General features: G+C 35.1%; 1 protein-coding gene and 1 pseudogene across 1 annotated transcript; both read right to left on the reverse strand.

Annotated features, from left to right (window-relative positions):
- Window positions 1–244: 244 nt before the first annotated feature.
- FASTKD2 (FAST kinase domains 2) lies at window positions 245–18,148 on the reverse strand. Its single transcript, XM_016135062.2, has 12 exons — window positions 17,924–18,148; window positions 16,405–17,243; window positions 9,441–9,544; window positions 8,405–8,513; window positions 7,991–8,114; window positions 7,551–7,690; window positions 6,237–6,409; window positions 5,223–5,386; window positions 4,056–4,268; window positions 3,551–3,638; window positions 1,769–1,883; window positions 245–773 (listed from the first exon to the last, which is right to left on the reverse strand). The coding sequence occupies exons 2-12, from the start codon at window positions 17,125–17,127 to the stop codon at window positions 654–656; spliced, it is 2,073 nt and encodes a 690-aa protein (XP_015990548.1). The 5' UTR covers window positions 17,128–17,243; window positions 17,924–18,148; the 3' UTR covers window positions 245–653.
- Window positions 9,155–9,273, reverse strand: LOC118614852 (annotated as a pseudogene).
- Window positions 18,149–18,178: the final 30 nt, after the last annotated feature.

The following is an 18,178-nucleotide window of genomic DNA, read 5'->3' on the forward strand; positions in this document are numbered from 1 at the left end:
TTGAGCTGTTTCCTTCATTCTGAACCTTGAGTCTTACGAGAATTTCTAAGATCGCAAAACAATGAAGAATGCTAATACTAGCAATACTAGTAAAACAGGAATGCCTTTTTATGTGCCTTGACAACTGGTACAAATTCAGGAAAACGGCTTCCCCCAAAGGTAGTTATGAGTATTCACAAATTGGTCTAATCCTTTGAATATGAGTAATAATTAGCCATTAGAAGAAACAGATACACACTTAACATTTGGAGAATGAATCTTAGTTTAATAACAGAATATTTTCAACTCTTGCTCTGAAGTTTATAAGGAATAAATCATTTGGCCACATGTACAAAACTGGGTGATGTCAACAGGGAATCAGCATCCAGATTTCCTGAGATGCAAGCTGAAGAGCAATAGAGGATGAAATGATGTGGGAACCAAATGATGTGCCTGATACTCCAGAAAAATCCAATTCCTAGAGCTTTAACTTCTTCATCCATAAATGAGGGAGGTGTATTAAATGACTGCTAAACTTCCTTTTAGCACTAACCTTTTCTAACTTTTAGAAAAGGTTAGTACTAAACTAACCTTTATTGACAACTGAATTGTAGTCTTTATTAAATTATTTTTACAAATTTATGTATCCTGATATGAAAAAGTTGCTTTTGACTTTAACATGTGCTTTGAAAATTAATATCAGTAGCAGGAGGGTCTTCAATTGAATAGATTTCAGACTTCAAATATGCGACTGCATCCTTCATCTCTAGCTTTTCCATCTTCCAATTATTGACCTTACCAAAGAAAAAGGAAAATAATCAGGTTGCAAGAACACGTGATACATAAAATAAAAGCTAGTTTTGAGATCCAAGCATATTAAAGTAACCTCAAGCTGACTACTTTTTAAAAGCAAATGTTATCTTATAATTACTCATATGTTAAAGGCTTAGTAAGATTATGTGCTAGGGCTGAAGAAAGCTCTAACACTGAAAATTGTAAAAACTTTAAAGGTCCTCTAAAGGGTACAAAAATTCTTTCCTTTCTTGGGATAATCTTCCCAAGAACATATATAATAGCCAATATGAGAAAAAGAAGTCTTAAATAGTAGCCCATTAAGAGAAACAGTCCATCTTTACCTCAGTATCCATGCATAATACATTTTTGGATACTAACATACCATAGTGAAGATTCAAATGTTTACATTTCACATTATGCTCAGGACCAAATAAGTGGCATTTATATAGATCCCAACATTAACATAAATAAAAATTTATTCATAAAGTTTTTGCTCCACACAAAGACATCTGGAGAGGCTGTTCAAGAAAAGCTGTGATGCTCAGAATCCAAATGAAGCATAAGAGGGAAGAGGAAGGACCATCCTCTTACAAAACCATCTAGCTCTTTCTGGTGTCAAACATCCTATGACAGCCTCACACTGGCCCATGAAAACAAAGCTTTAATTAACATGTTCACTTGTTCATGATAACCTGGAAATTAAATATGGTTTCATGTGTCTTAAATAAGAAAATATATTACTTATATTTTTCCTCTGAACAAAAAGAGTCAAAACTGACCAAATGTAGCATTTATAAAACCCTAGGAAATGACAGTAACCAGCTGAGCAGAGGATAAATCAGAAATGTCCTGTTTTCAAAGAAAATAACTAAAACACTTATTCCAATATTGCTGACAATTCCTCTAGGGTCCTAGTAACCAATTTTAACCATAACATTCTTGGCAGCATGGACATCAGTAACTGAACAGTATTTCATTTGCATATTTTTCTTACCAAGATCACATGAAAACCCATTACTTTCAAATGCCGCATTTTCATAGCAAGGAATCCTCTGGTGTGGTTTGAATCCAAACAGTAATTAGATCTAGGAACACACAGTACAGCTACTCTGAAAGCAAAAATACACAATATAAGACTAGTTAATGAGATAACCATTTACTATCTTGCTGTCTTCCTGCTCTTTGGAGAGTGCAAAGTTGAGCTCTCCACTAACCACAGTCCTCACTACTCCCTACTGTATCAGTTTGTCTCCTCCTGCTTCTTGGCCTCTGTAGGTATTCTGATATGTGAAGGCTGCTTCAGTAACCAAAAGCTTATAATAATGCTTTACACAGTCATCCCTAAACCATCTTTAAGGATGGCTACATTCTCGATGAGGAAAAATATTAGATATGAAAGCTCCCACTTTAAGGTTTTCCTATGCAATGCTAATCTTTGATCTAAATGTAATTATTTACGCTACTAGTAGTATTGATGTAGCTAGCACTGAATGGTTAATGCTCTTCTTGTACATATTGTCTCCGAGCATTTAAATCCCAAAATTGGGAGACCAAATACAAAGAAGAAAATACTAAAAAAAAAAAGGCAAAACTGTTCAAAAGATAAAATCTATATGTGTAAAAAATATGTGAAATGTGTAATTTGTTTTTTTCATTGTTCTTGGCTTTTGGAAAGATTAAGTTCAGTGGGGGGGAAAATAAAAGACATTTGCATCCTTATTGTCTTTGTTATACACTGGCTGTTACCTGAGATAATGTAAAAGGAATTTTATATTTTTAAAAGAATGCTCAAATTCCTTACTTCTAAGTACTTTAGGTTGAGAACCACTAAGTTATATTATTATGCCAGAACAGTGCAGTAACTGAAAAAGAAAAATGATCTTCAGTGACGTCAAAGAGAAAGCCTTTTTTGGGGGAGATAGGTAACACGTATAGGGAAGACAGCAGTTGAAAAAGATGGCCAAGGAACAAGCTGGATGGATTTAGAAAGGGGAAAATGTTATAGTCATATGTGAATGGAGAGGAATGGGCAGGTAAGAGTTTGAATCCCAACAGATTTTTTTTAGTACCACTCTCCAGTGTATTTATGAGCATGTCCTATAAAGCAACAGGGAAGATAAGTTCTTGGGGGTCAGAATTCATGTCTGACTCATCCTTGTGTGCCCCACAGGCAGAGAAGAGCCTTTCCGGAAAGGCTGACTGAATAAGGAGTGTGTGCAACACAATCTGATGCATCTGCTTAAAAGGCAGGACATCCTCTAGGGTGTAGCAGCACACACCTCCCAGAGACACCCTATTTGTAGTGTGTGGGCCAAGGAAATGACTTATGATTAACTTCAATACTGTTTCACCAAGATACAATGCAGTTTAATTGAAAAACTAAAATTTCCCTATCTTTACAGTGGTCTTGGTGGTAGAGCAAAGTATGTATTGGGTATTTGATTTTGGTAGAAGCCTTAATTCATTATGATCACTATTACGCTATCATGTTATTGGACTGATAGTTTCAATTATGTTTTTTTCTTAAACTGTTTACTGTAAAACATAATTTTTAAAAACTGACTATTTCGTTAAATGGCCCAACTGCCATCCGCTATCTTCAACCATGGTGCCCACACTTACACCTAAGGAGTAGATTATTGGATGAGAAGTCTCTTGGTGCATTACAAGCTTCATACAAATATAAGGTCTTAATATTGTTACTGCTATTTAATAGGAAATCTGAGAATTAAGATTTAAATTAAGAAAGCTCAGCGAATGAATATATGTAAGCAACCTTTGAATATCTGTAGCAGAAGTTACCACATCCACATCAGAAAGTGGAAGCACTTGACTCCTGTTAGTATCCATTTTGAATTCAAAATCTGAAAGAAAAGAATTTGTATTAATTGTTCAAACATCTCACCAAGTGATTTTCTCTTTCAAAACATTTACCACTACCACCGGTAATGATTCTGGCAGCAGCTAAAATATACTGAGCTTCCATAGGCCAGATGCTGGTTGAATTTTACATGTACAATCTCATTTCCTCATCACACAAACCCTATGAAATGGGTACTACTACTATTGCCATTTCACACACAGGGAAAGGGTGGCTGCTAAGTGACTACGGCCGCAGCGTGCGTCAGCAGCAGAGTGAGAACCCACACCCAGGCAGCCCAGCTCCGGAGCCAGTCTGCATGACACTGAAATGCCATGGTAAGCTCCGAACCTTTTGTCAGGAAAAAAAAGGAAGAAAATAAACAAAATAGAATAGAGGAAAATCATATCGTGTTCCATACCAATATGATAATTATATGGCAACTGTACATTTTCTGAGAAGTATCCTTCTCCCAGAAGGCTGCTGAGTGCCTCAGTGACCTTTGCATTTGGATGTGATGGTGTGGATGGCGGCAGTGGCAGTTGTAGGTCCATGGCCTCGCGATAGGGAACATCATCGAGCTTTAGACAGGTTGTCAAAATATGAAGCTTGTGAATGTTCCTCTCTATGTCGCCTAATAAAAAAGAAAATAGGAAGTTAAGAAAAAATATTAATGCCATATTTAAGAAATATGTATTAATGTACCTATATTTCTGATTATCTGTTTATCAGTAGGAATCTCTCTGTCTCCTTAGTTCCACAGTATCTAGATCGACACCCTGTACTTGGTAATGTTTTAAGGTTTAAAATATCTTTCAAAGTGATTTAGTCTAAACTCTTCATTAAAGAGATGAGGAAATGCCCAGGAATGTTAAGATGCCTCATGATTAACTAAAGGCAAGACTGGGACTGGAATCCAGGCCACCTGGGTTTCAGGCTATTTCCCCCAAGATTGCTTGAAAAATCAGCACATGGTGTACCTTCTTTTTAATTCAACTTTGGAATTTCGTAATGTTGCTTTTAAAAGAATTTAAACTATTCTTACATCATCAAATTTTGTACACTTAGCTTGATACTGCTTTTCCTGGTTTGATATTAAATAACAAAAGTCAACAATTAATTTGGTTCCTAGAGTAAATAAGTTAACTACTTTGGTAACTACTTGGTTTCCTGATCGAACAGGCTGTGCACTCCTTACAGGACATGGGGGACAAAGTATTTATAGCTGCAAAAGTTGACTTACCTTGGCTTCAGATGTTACAAGTAAGGATCAGGAAGTACAAACACCTCTGATCAAGGCATAAAGAATGACGTGAGCATTTAGCCTTTGTACGAAAGCATAAAGTATAAATAAAACCAATGATGATGATGTGTTTCTCGTTCCTGCCTTCTCTATTTAGGACCTGTCATTAAACGAGGCTCCCCAGGTTTGCTGGTTCGAAGCACTGACCTTTGACTTCACCATTATCGGTCCTTTCCTCAGCATTCCGCATGTTCTAACACTAATCCAATTAAGACCTCATTTAGAACACAACTGTAGCCAGTGGTATGGCCCTATTTCAATCACCATTATGCACTGATACCCTACCTGATATCAGTAGCTCATTGATGATGTCCTTTTGAAGAAGCTGATTGATAGGGGCCAGAGGAAAATGATTCATCAAGCAAAATGAATACACAGCATTCAATAGGTTTTCAGAAGAGATGTGGTGAAGATAACCAGTCAGAGCACTGGCCATCACTTCTAGGAACCTTCGGGGCAAAAAAGAAAAGTCAGTTTTCAAATATAAAGAAAAGGTCATGGTAGAGCTGGTGAGGTGCCACAGAACCAATGGCTTTAAGAAATCCAAAAAAAGAAATAAGAAAATCTTATCTCTTGTTGTAAGAAGCTGACATAGGTTAACTTATTTAATCCTCATAACAATTCAACGTGATTAGAAATAACTTTTACTTCTTATCCTCATCTTAACAGGTAGAGAGATTGGGGCAGAATAAGTAACTTGCCAAAGTAGCAAATATATGGCAGAGCTGAGATTCAAACCTAAACTCAGCAAGAAGTCTCCAAAGTCTGTGTTTTTAATCATTCTTCTAACAAATTATATTTTATATGTGTTTCTGATTTTTAATGAACCCTAAGAGATCTAGAGAAGAAGGAAAGATGTTCTGGATAGAAAGCAGAGGTATGAAAGAGGCTGGCATGTTTGAAGAATTTCTGTGTTTAGTAGTAGAAGTGTATGGTTGTGGTTGAAAATGAAAAGAGTAGAAAGCAGTAGTTTTGGACCAAAACAAACAATAAACTCAGGAACTGAGGGAATAAGCTGAGAGAGTATGAAATGAACACTCCTATGCTGAATTAACAAATCAGAAAAAAAGCAAAGGAACGAGCAGGACAATGAATGTCAAAAATAAAATAAAATTCTGCAAAACTTAAGGAATATTGCTTAATTTCTAATTATATTTATAAATAATGCTATGTTTTATTTCCTTATGATGGTGACAGATGTGTTCATGTAATAATTTGTTGACCTTATGATGATTTGTAATCCTTTCCATAAGTATGTTATGTGGCAATAAAAAAGTAAAAAAAAGAACAAGTACATACTTTTGGGGCTGGCACTCGTGGAGGTGATTGAGAGAGGAGTACACATGAAGAATAGAAACAGTGCTTTTCATATTTAGGAAGCCAGGTTCATCTACTACTTTCTTCATAAACAAGTCCATCAAACCACTATGTCGAAAGCCAAGGTTTTCAAATAAAATGAGGAGAAAAAGAACCTTAAAAAAAAGTGAATTAAAAAAATTTTAATAGTTATAGTGTTCTAGTAGTAATTTTTTAGATCTCAAAAAATTTAAACAGCAATAGAACTGTTCTGATTAAGAGACTATTTTCTAAAAAAGGAACAATTATCTTTCCCTCACAAATTCTATTTCCGTAATTTTTGAATCAGTTATTAAGTTAATAAGAAACTTCTTTTTATAAGCAGAGAGCCAGGGTATATAACAGCTTTCATGTTTCCATTTCATTTTAAAATAAATCCTTTTCTATAGACTTTTCATACAACATATCTGAAAACTACTTTAAATATGCCTTCTCTGAAGTTTTTAAAAATTACCAACTCAATTTTGAACTGCTTCTCCTTCCAAACATAGATACTTTCTAGATTCTAACATATAAGAGATAACTGAATATTTCTATGGTCAATATGAATTGCTATAAAGGAGAACAGAGATGAAAAAATATGATTAAATTAAAATTTCCAGTTCACTTCTCATTTCCGTCTTAGTCTTTCTCATGATTAGTGCTTCTCTTTCTAAAATCAATTTCCATGGCAAACTCAATATTCATCTCACTTTCCAAACTACAGTGAACCTAGTGATCTAACAGTTATTACTGCTTAACTGCAAAAAGAAGTTTTTACCAGCTATTTCACTCAGGTTTATAAAACTAACACAGTCCCTGAACTTAAAGGCCCGTACTCTGAAGAAAACAAGCAAACTTTCCATAAATAGAAGATAGACATATCATTAAATGATGACATTTTATTCTTCAAAAAGCATAAGTCTGTCACATCTCCCATATTTATTATACTAAATCTAACCAAAAAAAGTAGAAAGACAGAAATAAGCCTAATCCAAAGCACCAGACAACCTTTTGAAAAACAAATAGAAGAGCAAACAGTGGACAATATAATTTTTATCTCAGATAGAAAAATGGTCAAAAGATTGAATATATATAAAAATAGGTCATTTCAAAAGAGAAATGCTAAGGACCTAATTTTTCAAAAGTCAATTTAGCATTAGAATACTTTGCTATCTTCAATACTATAAAGCTGATAGAGAAATACTTAGAACGCTAAATGAATTAATATGCTCTTAAAAGTTTCTGAGGCTTATTCTAAACTATTAACAAACTTACTTGTTTAAACTTCCAGATGTCAAAAGTAGTAGCCACATAATCTGCTATTCCCTTGAAAAGATCTAAATTACGATATTGGAGATCTTTGCAAGACTGCAGTATGTTGATCAATATTTTAAAAGGACACCCATGAATATTACCTTAAGAATGAATGACAAAAACAAACAAAAATTACCAGATGGTTTTGAATGTAAGATCCAAGATATTCTATACTCAATAATTTTGTTTCTTAAAAAAAAAAAGCACTGTATTTTGTAAAGAAAGAAGAAATAAAGAAAGAAAAGAAAAAAGAAAAAAACTACAGACAAAAATAAAATTTAGATCTAAACAAACCATCAGGTATTTTTGATATGGTAATAGCTAAGTTCTTAAAACAAACCAAATATAGTGCAGAACAGTAGGTCAGATCCTAAAAATCATGAAAGAAAAATTCTCCTTACCTATGACCATCTTACTGCATTCATTAAGAAGTGTAACAGAACGATGATTCATGGTGGCTAGTACCCCAAACATGCGCTGGCTATTCAAAAGAGAAAATCTGTCTAATTCTCTCAAGGCTTTCATCTGAAGAAACACAAGATTAAATTTAATTTATCATTTGTGGCAAAATACATTAAACTTATAAATAAAAAGGATAAAGTTTGAGCAAAGTAACTCCAACAGATATATAGATTAAATATATATATTTGTATATATATAGATAAATATAAGTCTACTTTTATTATTTTACTTTAGCAAAGTTAAACCCAAAAGCACAATGTCCTCCTAAAACACTGACTTTAGGTAGTGATAGCAGGTCACAAGAAATATTTTTTCGAATCTCATCCACTAGAGGATACTCAGAAAGTGTTTACCTCCAGTTTCTTTTTAAGAGCAATTGGTGCATCTTTTCCAATACATTTCATCAGAGCTTGTAATGTGAAGACATGTTCTATTTTCCAAATTTGTTGATCAACTATTATCCTGTCATCAAACACAATAAATATCACAATCCTAGAATTTTAAAACCAAAAGAGAAATCTTAAAAGTCATTTGGTCCAGCTCCTACTTCTAGGCAAGAAATATGAAGCCCATAGAAATAAATGATCTACCCGCCCAAGACAGGGTAAGTAGTTAGTGAAAGATCCTGGACCAGGTTAGCACTATTTCTTCTCACATTATTCTGCTACCTTTATGAATGAACAAATCACATCAGACTATAGTAAGATATCCCAATGCACAGTTAATGAAAAAAAGGATTTAATATTATCCACACTTATGTATGACATTATATCAGTTGCATCAATTTTATAAATCAGAATAATCAAACTCCTTTTCAAGCCAGGCCACTGTCATGTGATGGCCACATAGTGCCCGAATAACCATTATGAAATGAAAGCCTGTCAATTCTCCCCAGCCCACATCAGTACTATATTTTAAATTCGGATTTCGATGTTACTCATAGCTTTTCCTTTTTTATGGTGGACTCTAAATGAAGCATTATTCCCACCTTTATCTGACCCAGACTTAGAATTTAAAAAAAAAATTTTTTTTAGGTGAAGCAATTCTTGATTGACCTCACAGATTACAAAGACCTTGTCAGCTTACGATCCCTTATTTTTTAGTTTTTACAGTACCTGGTCTTCCTAGGTGGTCTCCCATCTGAGTACTAGCCAGGCCCGACCCTGCTTAGCTAATGAGATCAGACGGGATCGGGCTTGTTCAGGGTGGCATGGCTGCAGACAGGAGTTAGACTTTTAAGTTTATTAAGGTTTTAAAGACTATGACTAACATCAAATTCTCCCCCAAACCAAAAAAAAAAAAAAAAGTTCGGCTTTCATCTTCGTTTTTGATTTAAGATATTAGAGAAACAGAGGTTGCCACATGAAGAAAGCATAAGACAGTTCTCACCGCAATCCTGCTCGAAGAACATCCACATTCTTGCATGGCTCCATTGCCTCTAAAACAGTTGACAAAACTGAAAGACATTTCTCATCACACTCATTGATACGTTCCTATTGAAATATAATTACAAAAATACTATGGATCATGAAACCACTGAACTGATGCTTCCAATTAATGTATTAAGTCTCAACTCAATAATTCGTTCAGAGTCAATACTTAATAAACAGCATCTTTAAGAAATAAAATGTTGTACGTAGTGAATTTTCCAAATGACCAACACACACTCTTTTATGCATCTTTTTTTTTACATTCACCATTATCACTGAAAATCTATTTGATATTGATTATATTCCTCTGCTTCTGAAATAACTTTTATCAAAAATTTTTACCACATCTTAGGACTCAAGGTCATTGTGAAGACAATAAGTGTAGTAATATAAAAGCTACTGGAATAGAGAGGGCAATTTGCCCACCCATAAAGAACCCTCAATAACTGTGTCCTTATAATTTCCCTACACTCTTTCTTAGATATCAAACTGTAACTCCTGTTGTAAATCTTCTGATCCACATCTGCTGTTACCTTTTACCACCATTATCTGGGTCTCAAGGGGAGCCCCAGGCTGAAAGATCCTTCTTTCAGGTCCTTAGGGTTAGGTAGGGTACGAATTTAGTTCCCAGAAATGAAAGTGGAGATAATTTGGAAAATGAATAGTAAAAATACAGCTTACCTAGTACTTTATAATTTAATCACAATTAGTCTACACACCTCAGAAAAGTATTTGTGTTCACATCTGAGGAAACTTAGGCTGAAAGAGGTATAATCTTCTGCTAAAATTACATGACTAATAAGGCACAAAGTCTCAAGTCAGAACCAGACAAGAAATGAATAAGGCTTTACATATTTCAAGGCTCCCTAGCTGTTACTAACAGAACTATAAGGAGAAACTGACCAAAACACTAACATAGCAGGAAACCTAAATATCCACTGTCAATAAGGAAACAACATCTTTAAATGACACATTAGACCAATTGGACATAATCTACACTTACAGAGCCTTTCATCCCAAAAGAGCTGATTATCCATTCTTTAGTGCACGTGAAATATTCTCAAGGACTGACCACATGCTGGGACACAAAACTAGCCTTAACAAATACAAGAGAACTGAAGTCATATTAACCATATTCTCTGATCATAATGCTTTGAAGCTGGTGATGATCTGTAACCAGAAAGCAAGAAGAGCCACAAATACATGGAGATTAAACGATATGCTATTGAAGAATGACCGGGTCACAGAAGAAATAAAAAGATCAAGAGCTACAAGAAAAGAATGAGAGTGAAAATACAATGTAGCAAAATTTTTGGGACACAGCAAAAGTGGTAAGAAGAGGAAAGTTCATATCATTACAGGCCTACCTATCTCAAAAAACAAGAACGAGCCCAAATAAACAACATAACATTACATCTTTAAAAACTAGAAAAAGAAGTGAAGCCCAAAATCAGCAGAAGAAAAGAAATAATCAAAATTAGAGCAGTATTAAATGAAATTGAGAACAAAAAGACAACAGAAAAAATAAATGCAACGAAGAGCTGCTTCAAGATGATTAATAAAATTGACAAACCCTTGGCCAGACTCACTAAAGAAAAAAGAGAAATGACATAAACAAAATCAGGAATGAAAGAAGTTATGACAGATACTGCAGAAATACAAAGGATCATAAAAGAATACTATGAAAAATTATATAACACCAAATTTAATAACCTAGAAGAAACGGCCAAGTTCTTAGAACTATACAACCTTCCTAGGCTGACTGAATCGTGAAGAACTGGAAAATCTAAATAGACCAATCAGCAGTATGGAAATTGAAACAATCATCAAAAACCTACCAAAAAGTAAAAGTCCAGGAACAGATGTCTTCACCAGTGAATTCCACCTAACATTCAAAGAAGTTTTAATACCTATTCTTCTCAAACTCTTCCAAAAAATTGAAGAGGCAAGACTACCTCTTTCTTTTTATAAGGCCAACATCACCCCGATACCAAAACCTGGTAAAGATAACACGAAAAGTAAACTACGGACCAATATCTCTCATGAACACAGATGCAAAAATCCTAAATAAGATACTAGTGAATCAAATACAATAACACACTAAAAAAATTATACACTACGATCAAGTGGGTTTCATCCTAGGGGCGCAGGGATGATTTAACAAACACAAATAAATTAACGTGATACACCACATAAACAAAATAAAGAAAAATCATATGATTATATTAATAGATGCAGAAAAAGCCTTTGACGATATACAGCATGATTTATGATTAAAACACTTAATAAGTATAGAAGAAAAGTACTTCAACAGAATAAAGGCCATATATGACAAACCTTCGGCTATAGTTAACAATGAAAAACTAAAAACCTTTTTCTAAGATCAGCAACAAGACAAGGCTGTCCACTATCATTATTCAGTATTATTCAGTATTATTCAGTATAATATTGGAAGTCCTAGCACATGTAATCAGGCAAGATAAAGAAGTAAAAAGCATCCAAATAGGAAATGAAGAAGTCAAACTGTCACTATTTGTGGATGACATGATTCTCTATATAGAAATCCCTAAAGACTCCACTAACACGCTACTGGAAGTAATAAACAAATACAGTAAAGTTTCAGGAATCAAAATCAATGTTCAAAAATCCATAGCATTCTTATACTTTAATAATGACTTGTCAGAAAAAGAAATGGAAAAAAAAATCTCTTTTGTGATTGCAACAAAAAGAATAAAATATGTAGGAAAAAACCTAATGAAACATGTGAAGGACCAACACAATGAAAACTATAGGACATTATTAAAAAAAATTTTGAAGACGACACAAAGAAATGGAAAGATATTCTGCGCTCTTGGACTGAAAGAATCAACATAGTTAAAATGATCATATTACCCAAAACATTATACAGATTTAAATCAATCCCCATCAAAATCTCACTGGCATATTTTAAAGAAATAGACAAAAAATCATCAGATTTGTATGGAAGCACCAAAGACCCCAAATAGCCAAAGCTATCCTGAGAAAAAAACAAGGATGGAGGCATCACTCTGTCTGACTTAAAATTGTACTACAAAACTACAATAATCAACACAGCATGGTATTGGCAGAAAAACAGACACAGAAAAACAGTGGAATAGAATTGAGAGTCCAGAAGTAAAGCCTGGTTTACATGGGCAAATAATTTTCGACAAAAGAGGCAACAACATACAGTGGAGAAAGGAAAGCTTCTTCAATAAATGGTGCTGAGAAAACTGGAAAGCCACCTGCAAAAGAATGAAAATAGACTGTTGTCTATCGCCACACACCAAAATTAACTCCAAATGGATTAAGGACCTGAATATAAGACCTGAAACAATACACTGCATAGAAAAAAACACAGGTACTAAACTCATGGACCTTGGACTTAAGGAGGATTTTATGAATTTTACCTCAAAGGCAAGGGAAGAAAAAACAAACATAAATGAATGAGATTTGTAATATAAAATTAAAAAGTTTCTGCACAGCAAAAGAAACCATCAACAAGACAAAGAGGCAACCATCTGAATGGGAGAATGTATTTACAAACAATGCCTCCAATGAGGCCAAATATCCAAAATATACAAAGAACTCATACAACTCAATAACAACAACAACAAAACAAACCAATTAAAAAATAGGCAGAGGACCTAAACAGACCTCATTGAACAAATGGCTAACAGACGTGAAAGGATGCTCAACTTTACTAGCTATTAAGGAAAGGCAAATCAAAACCACAATGAGATACTATCTCACACCTGTTAGAATGGCTATCATCAACAGGATTATTAATTACAAGTGCTGGAAAGGATGTAGAGAAAAAGGAACCCACCTACACTGCCGGTGGGAGAAAATTGGTACAGCTACTATGGAGGTTCCTCAAAAAACTAGGAATTGAACTACCATATGATCCAGCAATCCCACTTTTGGGTATTTACCCAAAAAAGCTGAAAACATTTATCCAAAAAATATATGCACCCCAGTGTTCATAGCAGCATTATTAACAGTTGCCAGGACATGGGAGCAACCGAAGTGTCCTACAATAGATGATTGTATAAAGATGTGGCACATATACACAATGGACTACTACTCAGATAAGAGATGAAATAACTGTCATTTGCAACAGCACAGATGGATCTTGAGATAAGCACGCTAAGCAAAATTAAGATAGAAAACAGTTGAAAAACACGTGATATCACTCATACGTATGAGGGATATAGATCTAAATGCAACAAACATGACAAAGAGAGACTCATGGACAGTGGACTAGTGGTTACCAGAGGGAAGGTGGGAGTGGGGAGATAGATAGGGGGAGAAGGGGTCAAAGATGTGGTGACAGAAAGAAATCTAACTATGGGTGATCGAGACACAATGCAATATATATACAACATACTGTTGAATTGTACACTTGAAACTTACTGGATTGTGTTGATCAATGTCACCCCAGTCATTTTTAATAATATGTAAAAAAAATTTTTAAAGAAAATATTAAAAAATGAAATAAAATAGATATTTTAACACTTTCAATTAGGTTGTAGCCAGGTTATATGGGCCTGGGAGCCATTTTGTCTCTTTTACGTAATATTGTACAGTAGTCCCCCTTATCTGCAGTTTTACTTCCCGAGATTTTAGTCACCTACAGTCAACCGAGGTCTGAAAATAGTAAATGGAAAATTCCAGAAATAAACAGTTCATGTTAAAAGAAAAAAAAAAGAAAGAAAAAAGAAATAGATAAGGCTGGAATTAAAACAAAAAACATCTCATTTCCATGCGAGTGTTTTCATAACAATTTACAACATCCCACCAATATCTAATGTGTTAGGAAAGGCCATATGGCTACCTTTGTAGGGCAAATTCATAGATAACATACTGTCTTTTCATCTCTAGCTAAAAAGTATTTACAACATTCCAACAGGTCAGTGAGACACAATCATGCATACAGATATTCTGATTCCAAATATCCACTGCTAACCAATACAGATGCCATGCTGATATGAATACCTGTCTGAAATCTAGTAAGAGCATCACTGACCAGGTAAAATGATTTACTATAATCACTTTAAAATAACTGTATAGGAAACACAGTCTACCAAATAAACATGGATATTCTGTGGTTTAAACACACACACACGCACACACACAATGTACGTTCTTGGTGGAGAACACATGGAAATCACAGTAACGTAAGAAATTAAAAACTCTCATATACCTATAAACTCAATTCTTGAATTCCATAGTAGGATAGGATTTATGTCAGATCATCCCCAGGAAATTCCTATCTTAAAAAATTATTTAATTATGATCATTGAGTTTAGAAGTCTGGTGTCCACTTTTGAAAGGCAGATGTATAATAAGCTATCCTTCCTTCATCGCGTCTGCTGTAGTTTCAGTGACATCAAATGGAATACTGACTCTCTTGTCTGAATCTAAAAGTGGCTCTTCCACCCAATTTCAACCTTCTTCCAAATCATTTTCCATTCATATGGTGAGAGGAAAATTGAGCACATTGACCCTTTGCTTAAAATATTTAAGTGCATCCTCATTGCCTATAGGATAGATCCAAACTCATTAGCTAGGCCTAAAAGGCTCTTTATGATTCATCCTTTTTTTTCCAGCCTCATATCTTTCCACTACCTCTTCCTCCTTGACCACGACATACACAATTTCCTCTCCACACCCTCAAATACACAACTCCAACATTTCTGCCATACAGAACTATTTGCAGCTACTCAAACTTGCCAAACTTTTGTTTGGGATGAACATACAAGTCTTCTCTGATTGAACCACCCCCTTTGCTATCAGCCTCTCACTAACTGCTGTTTATTCCTTGGATTTGGCTTAGACATCATCTCCTACTGGGCTTGAATCCCAGTTCTACCTTGGAGTAGATGTTCATTTATTCACTCAGCAAATATTTATCAAATACCCACAAACAGTAACATTAACAGATACGTGACCCTGGGAAAGTTATTTAACCTCTCTAAGCCTAAATTTCCTAATCATTAGTAATTGATTAGTACTTATTTCAAAAGGCTATACTGGGATTACATGAGGTAATTCAGTTTTCAAACGTATCTCTGCCTCAAACACTAATCCTGTATCCTTCTCCCCATCTCTTCTTCCCATGATGATGCCTTCTCCTGACTAGGCTGAAAGCCCATTATATACACTCATTAAGACTCCATAAATTTTTGTTTCATTGCACTGAAAGTTATGTAGCCATTGTTTTCTTCACAATTATATTTTCCTGTGCTGTATACGATACCTATAAAACAGCAAATGTATGACTCATTAAATGCATATTGGTTGTTTTGCAACTACCTACAAAGTAGCTATCTTCCTCCTAGATTATAAGGGCAGGAATCATGTCTTCTAAATCTTTATATTCCTAGTGACAAGTGCAATAATTGATACATAGTTGACACTCAAATGTTTACTACATGAATGAATCCATTAGCTGTGTGACTTTTAGCCAACTTGCTTAACATCACTAAGTCTGTTTCCTCATCTGCAAACCTGAAGTAACATCTCTTTAGGGCTGCTGAAGGATTAAATATGATTATATAAGTAAAAGGTATAAGTACTCAATAAATATTAGTTCCCATCCTTTGTCTCTTTCCTTCAACTACTCAACTTTTCATGTGTATTTTATTTCTCTCATTTTAGCTTATTACTATCATTCAACTCTAGAGAAAAAAAATGGAACAAGATTTCACAAATTTCTATAGCAAAAGACCTCTAAATCATATATATTTATGGTCTCTAAATCATATATATGCAGAAATAAATATAAAGGAAACTACCATTCCACTAATAGTCTCTTTCAAGGAGGCTACATCTGTTTCCTTTCATTCTTTCAAGATAGGCAAACCAAGTAAAAGGATGTATAAGCCTCCCTTTGATTTTACCTGGACCACCCTCAGCAAAGTCTGTACCAGAAGAGTGTTCTGAGGAATTCCAAGTTTAACCACAGCATGAAGACTGAATAGTAGGTGGTCACAGTGCAGGATCTTGGCTTCTCTCATCATATGTTCACACAGCTGTGTAAACGCAGGGTGTTTAAACATCAGTTGTTTTTCAAAGCGCCTCTGGTCATCAGACATCCTTTTGGCAATGGTCCACATCGCTGAGAAATAGTTACTACTAGGAAATGTAGGTGCTTCTGAAAATGTATCTAACACGTCACTCAGGGAATTACACTCCTGAGACAGTTTTCTGTAGTTGACAGGGGTTGATTTTGTTTCCTTGGTGAGAACATAGTCATTGGAAGCTTCATGATGAAAGTTTATTTTCTTCAATCCATTATCAGAGACAGGAGACTGTTTTGAGTCAAAGGATAGTCCTCTAGGAGAAAGTAGTTTGTAAACTGGAAGGACTGCTTGAGTGCTTATGCTTTTTGTTTGAAAGTGATAATCTCCTGATTTAGAAATCAAGGCATCCTGAAAGAGGTATCTTATATATGATTGCATTCTATTATCAAAGTTATTTAAAAGGTTTCTTGGGTTCCAGTTCGAATAAACACTTTTTGGTCTGCAAAATCCCACTGGATACAGCCTCGCAGTTCTGCTTGTTAGTACTAAAGTACTGCATTGTCTGAATTTCCACAAAAAGGAACCTGCTCTGTTACTCATTTTGCTATCCAGTGAAACACTTTCAAAAGGCTTTAGAGTTGTCGATATGACACAATCGTCGCTTCAACTTGTGAAAGAAAACACATGCTGTTGTTTGTTTTCCTGTAGGGGAAGAGCTTATGAAAGGAATAAAAATTAAAACAAAAGCTTTTATTTAAAGAAATAAAATGCATTTAATAGGGACTAAACTGGGAACCTATAGAGATATTAAAGATTTGCATTAAAACGGTAAAACTTTTTCCAGTATGGGCTTCCTTCACTTCTATCGCAATGTGTAGTTTTAATGGAGGCAGGTTACTTTGGAAAGAGTTGTTGTACAAACGAAAGTTTGAAAATAATAATAATAATAAACAAGAAGTGTATTTTTGGTGTAAACGTGTTCCCCCAAATATTCCTTTGCAGAACAGATTTTATGTTACCATTACCTCGGAGATTTCTTCAATGAAACTTAAGGGTTTAACATTGATGGATACTTTTTAAAATAAAGATTTAGCAACAGTCGAACCCTGACTATTGAGAATGGGGACCTGAACGGGTAGAATGGCTCAGGAGAGAAACCAGCAAACTAAACTGACGTTCTCATGTGGCCTGCATCTGGGTGGAAGAGATAACCAGCCAGTCACACCGGGTTTCAGAACCAACGTCAGGAGCTGGTCTCTCCGGAGCTGGGCCACCCAGTATTAAACCTCCTCCCTAAACTTAATGCCCAGGCAACTCCCAAGACCTTTCTCCGAAAGGCAGTAAGTTTAAAGTGCAGTACCACCAACCACTCCACCTATACTCGTCCTCCACTCACCTTACGGTAGAACCCGGTGATTATATATAGGGGCAGCCATGACAGCGTCCCCGCGAGCTGCTCGTATCGCGAGATTTGACGGATCCTTCATAGGTCAAAAAGTGTACGTTCGCGGCGATTGTAGAAAGGTTCGCGTAAGAGGAAAAAAAGCCTACCGAGGAGAATGACTTCTTTTCTTAAGTGCAGGGATAGAAACTGGAGAGACCCCCGCCCCCACAGCTTTCAAAGGCAATGTATGATCGCGTACCCCAACCA

Source organism: Rousettus aegyptiacus, unplaced genomic scaffold (assembly GCF_014176215.1).
Source record: "Rousettus aegyptiacus isolate mRouAeg1 unplaced genomic scaffold, mRouAeg1.p scaffold_m13_p_2, whole genome shotgun sequence".
In the NCBI taxonomy this organism is placed as follows: domain Eukaryota; kingdom Metazoa; phylum Chordata; class Mammalia; order Chiroptera; family Pteropodidae; genus Rousettus; species Rousettus aegyptiacus.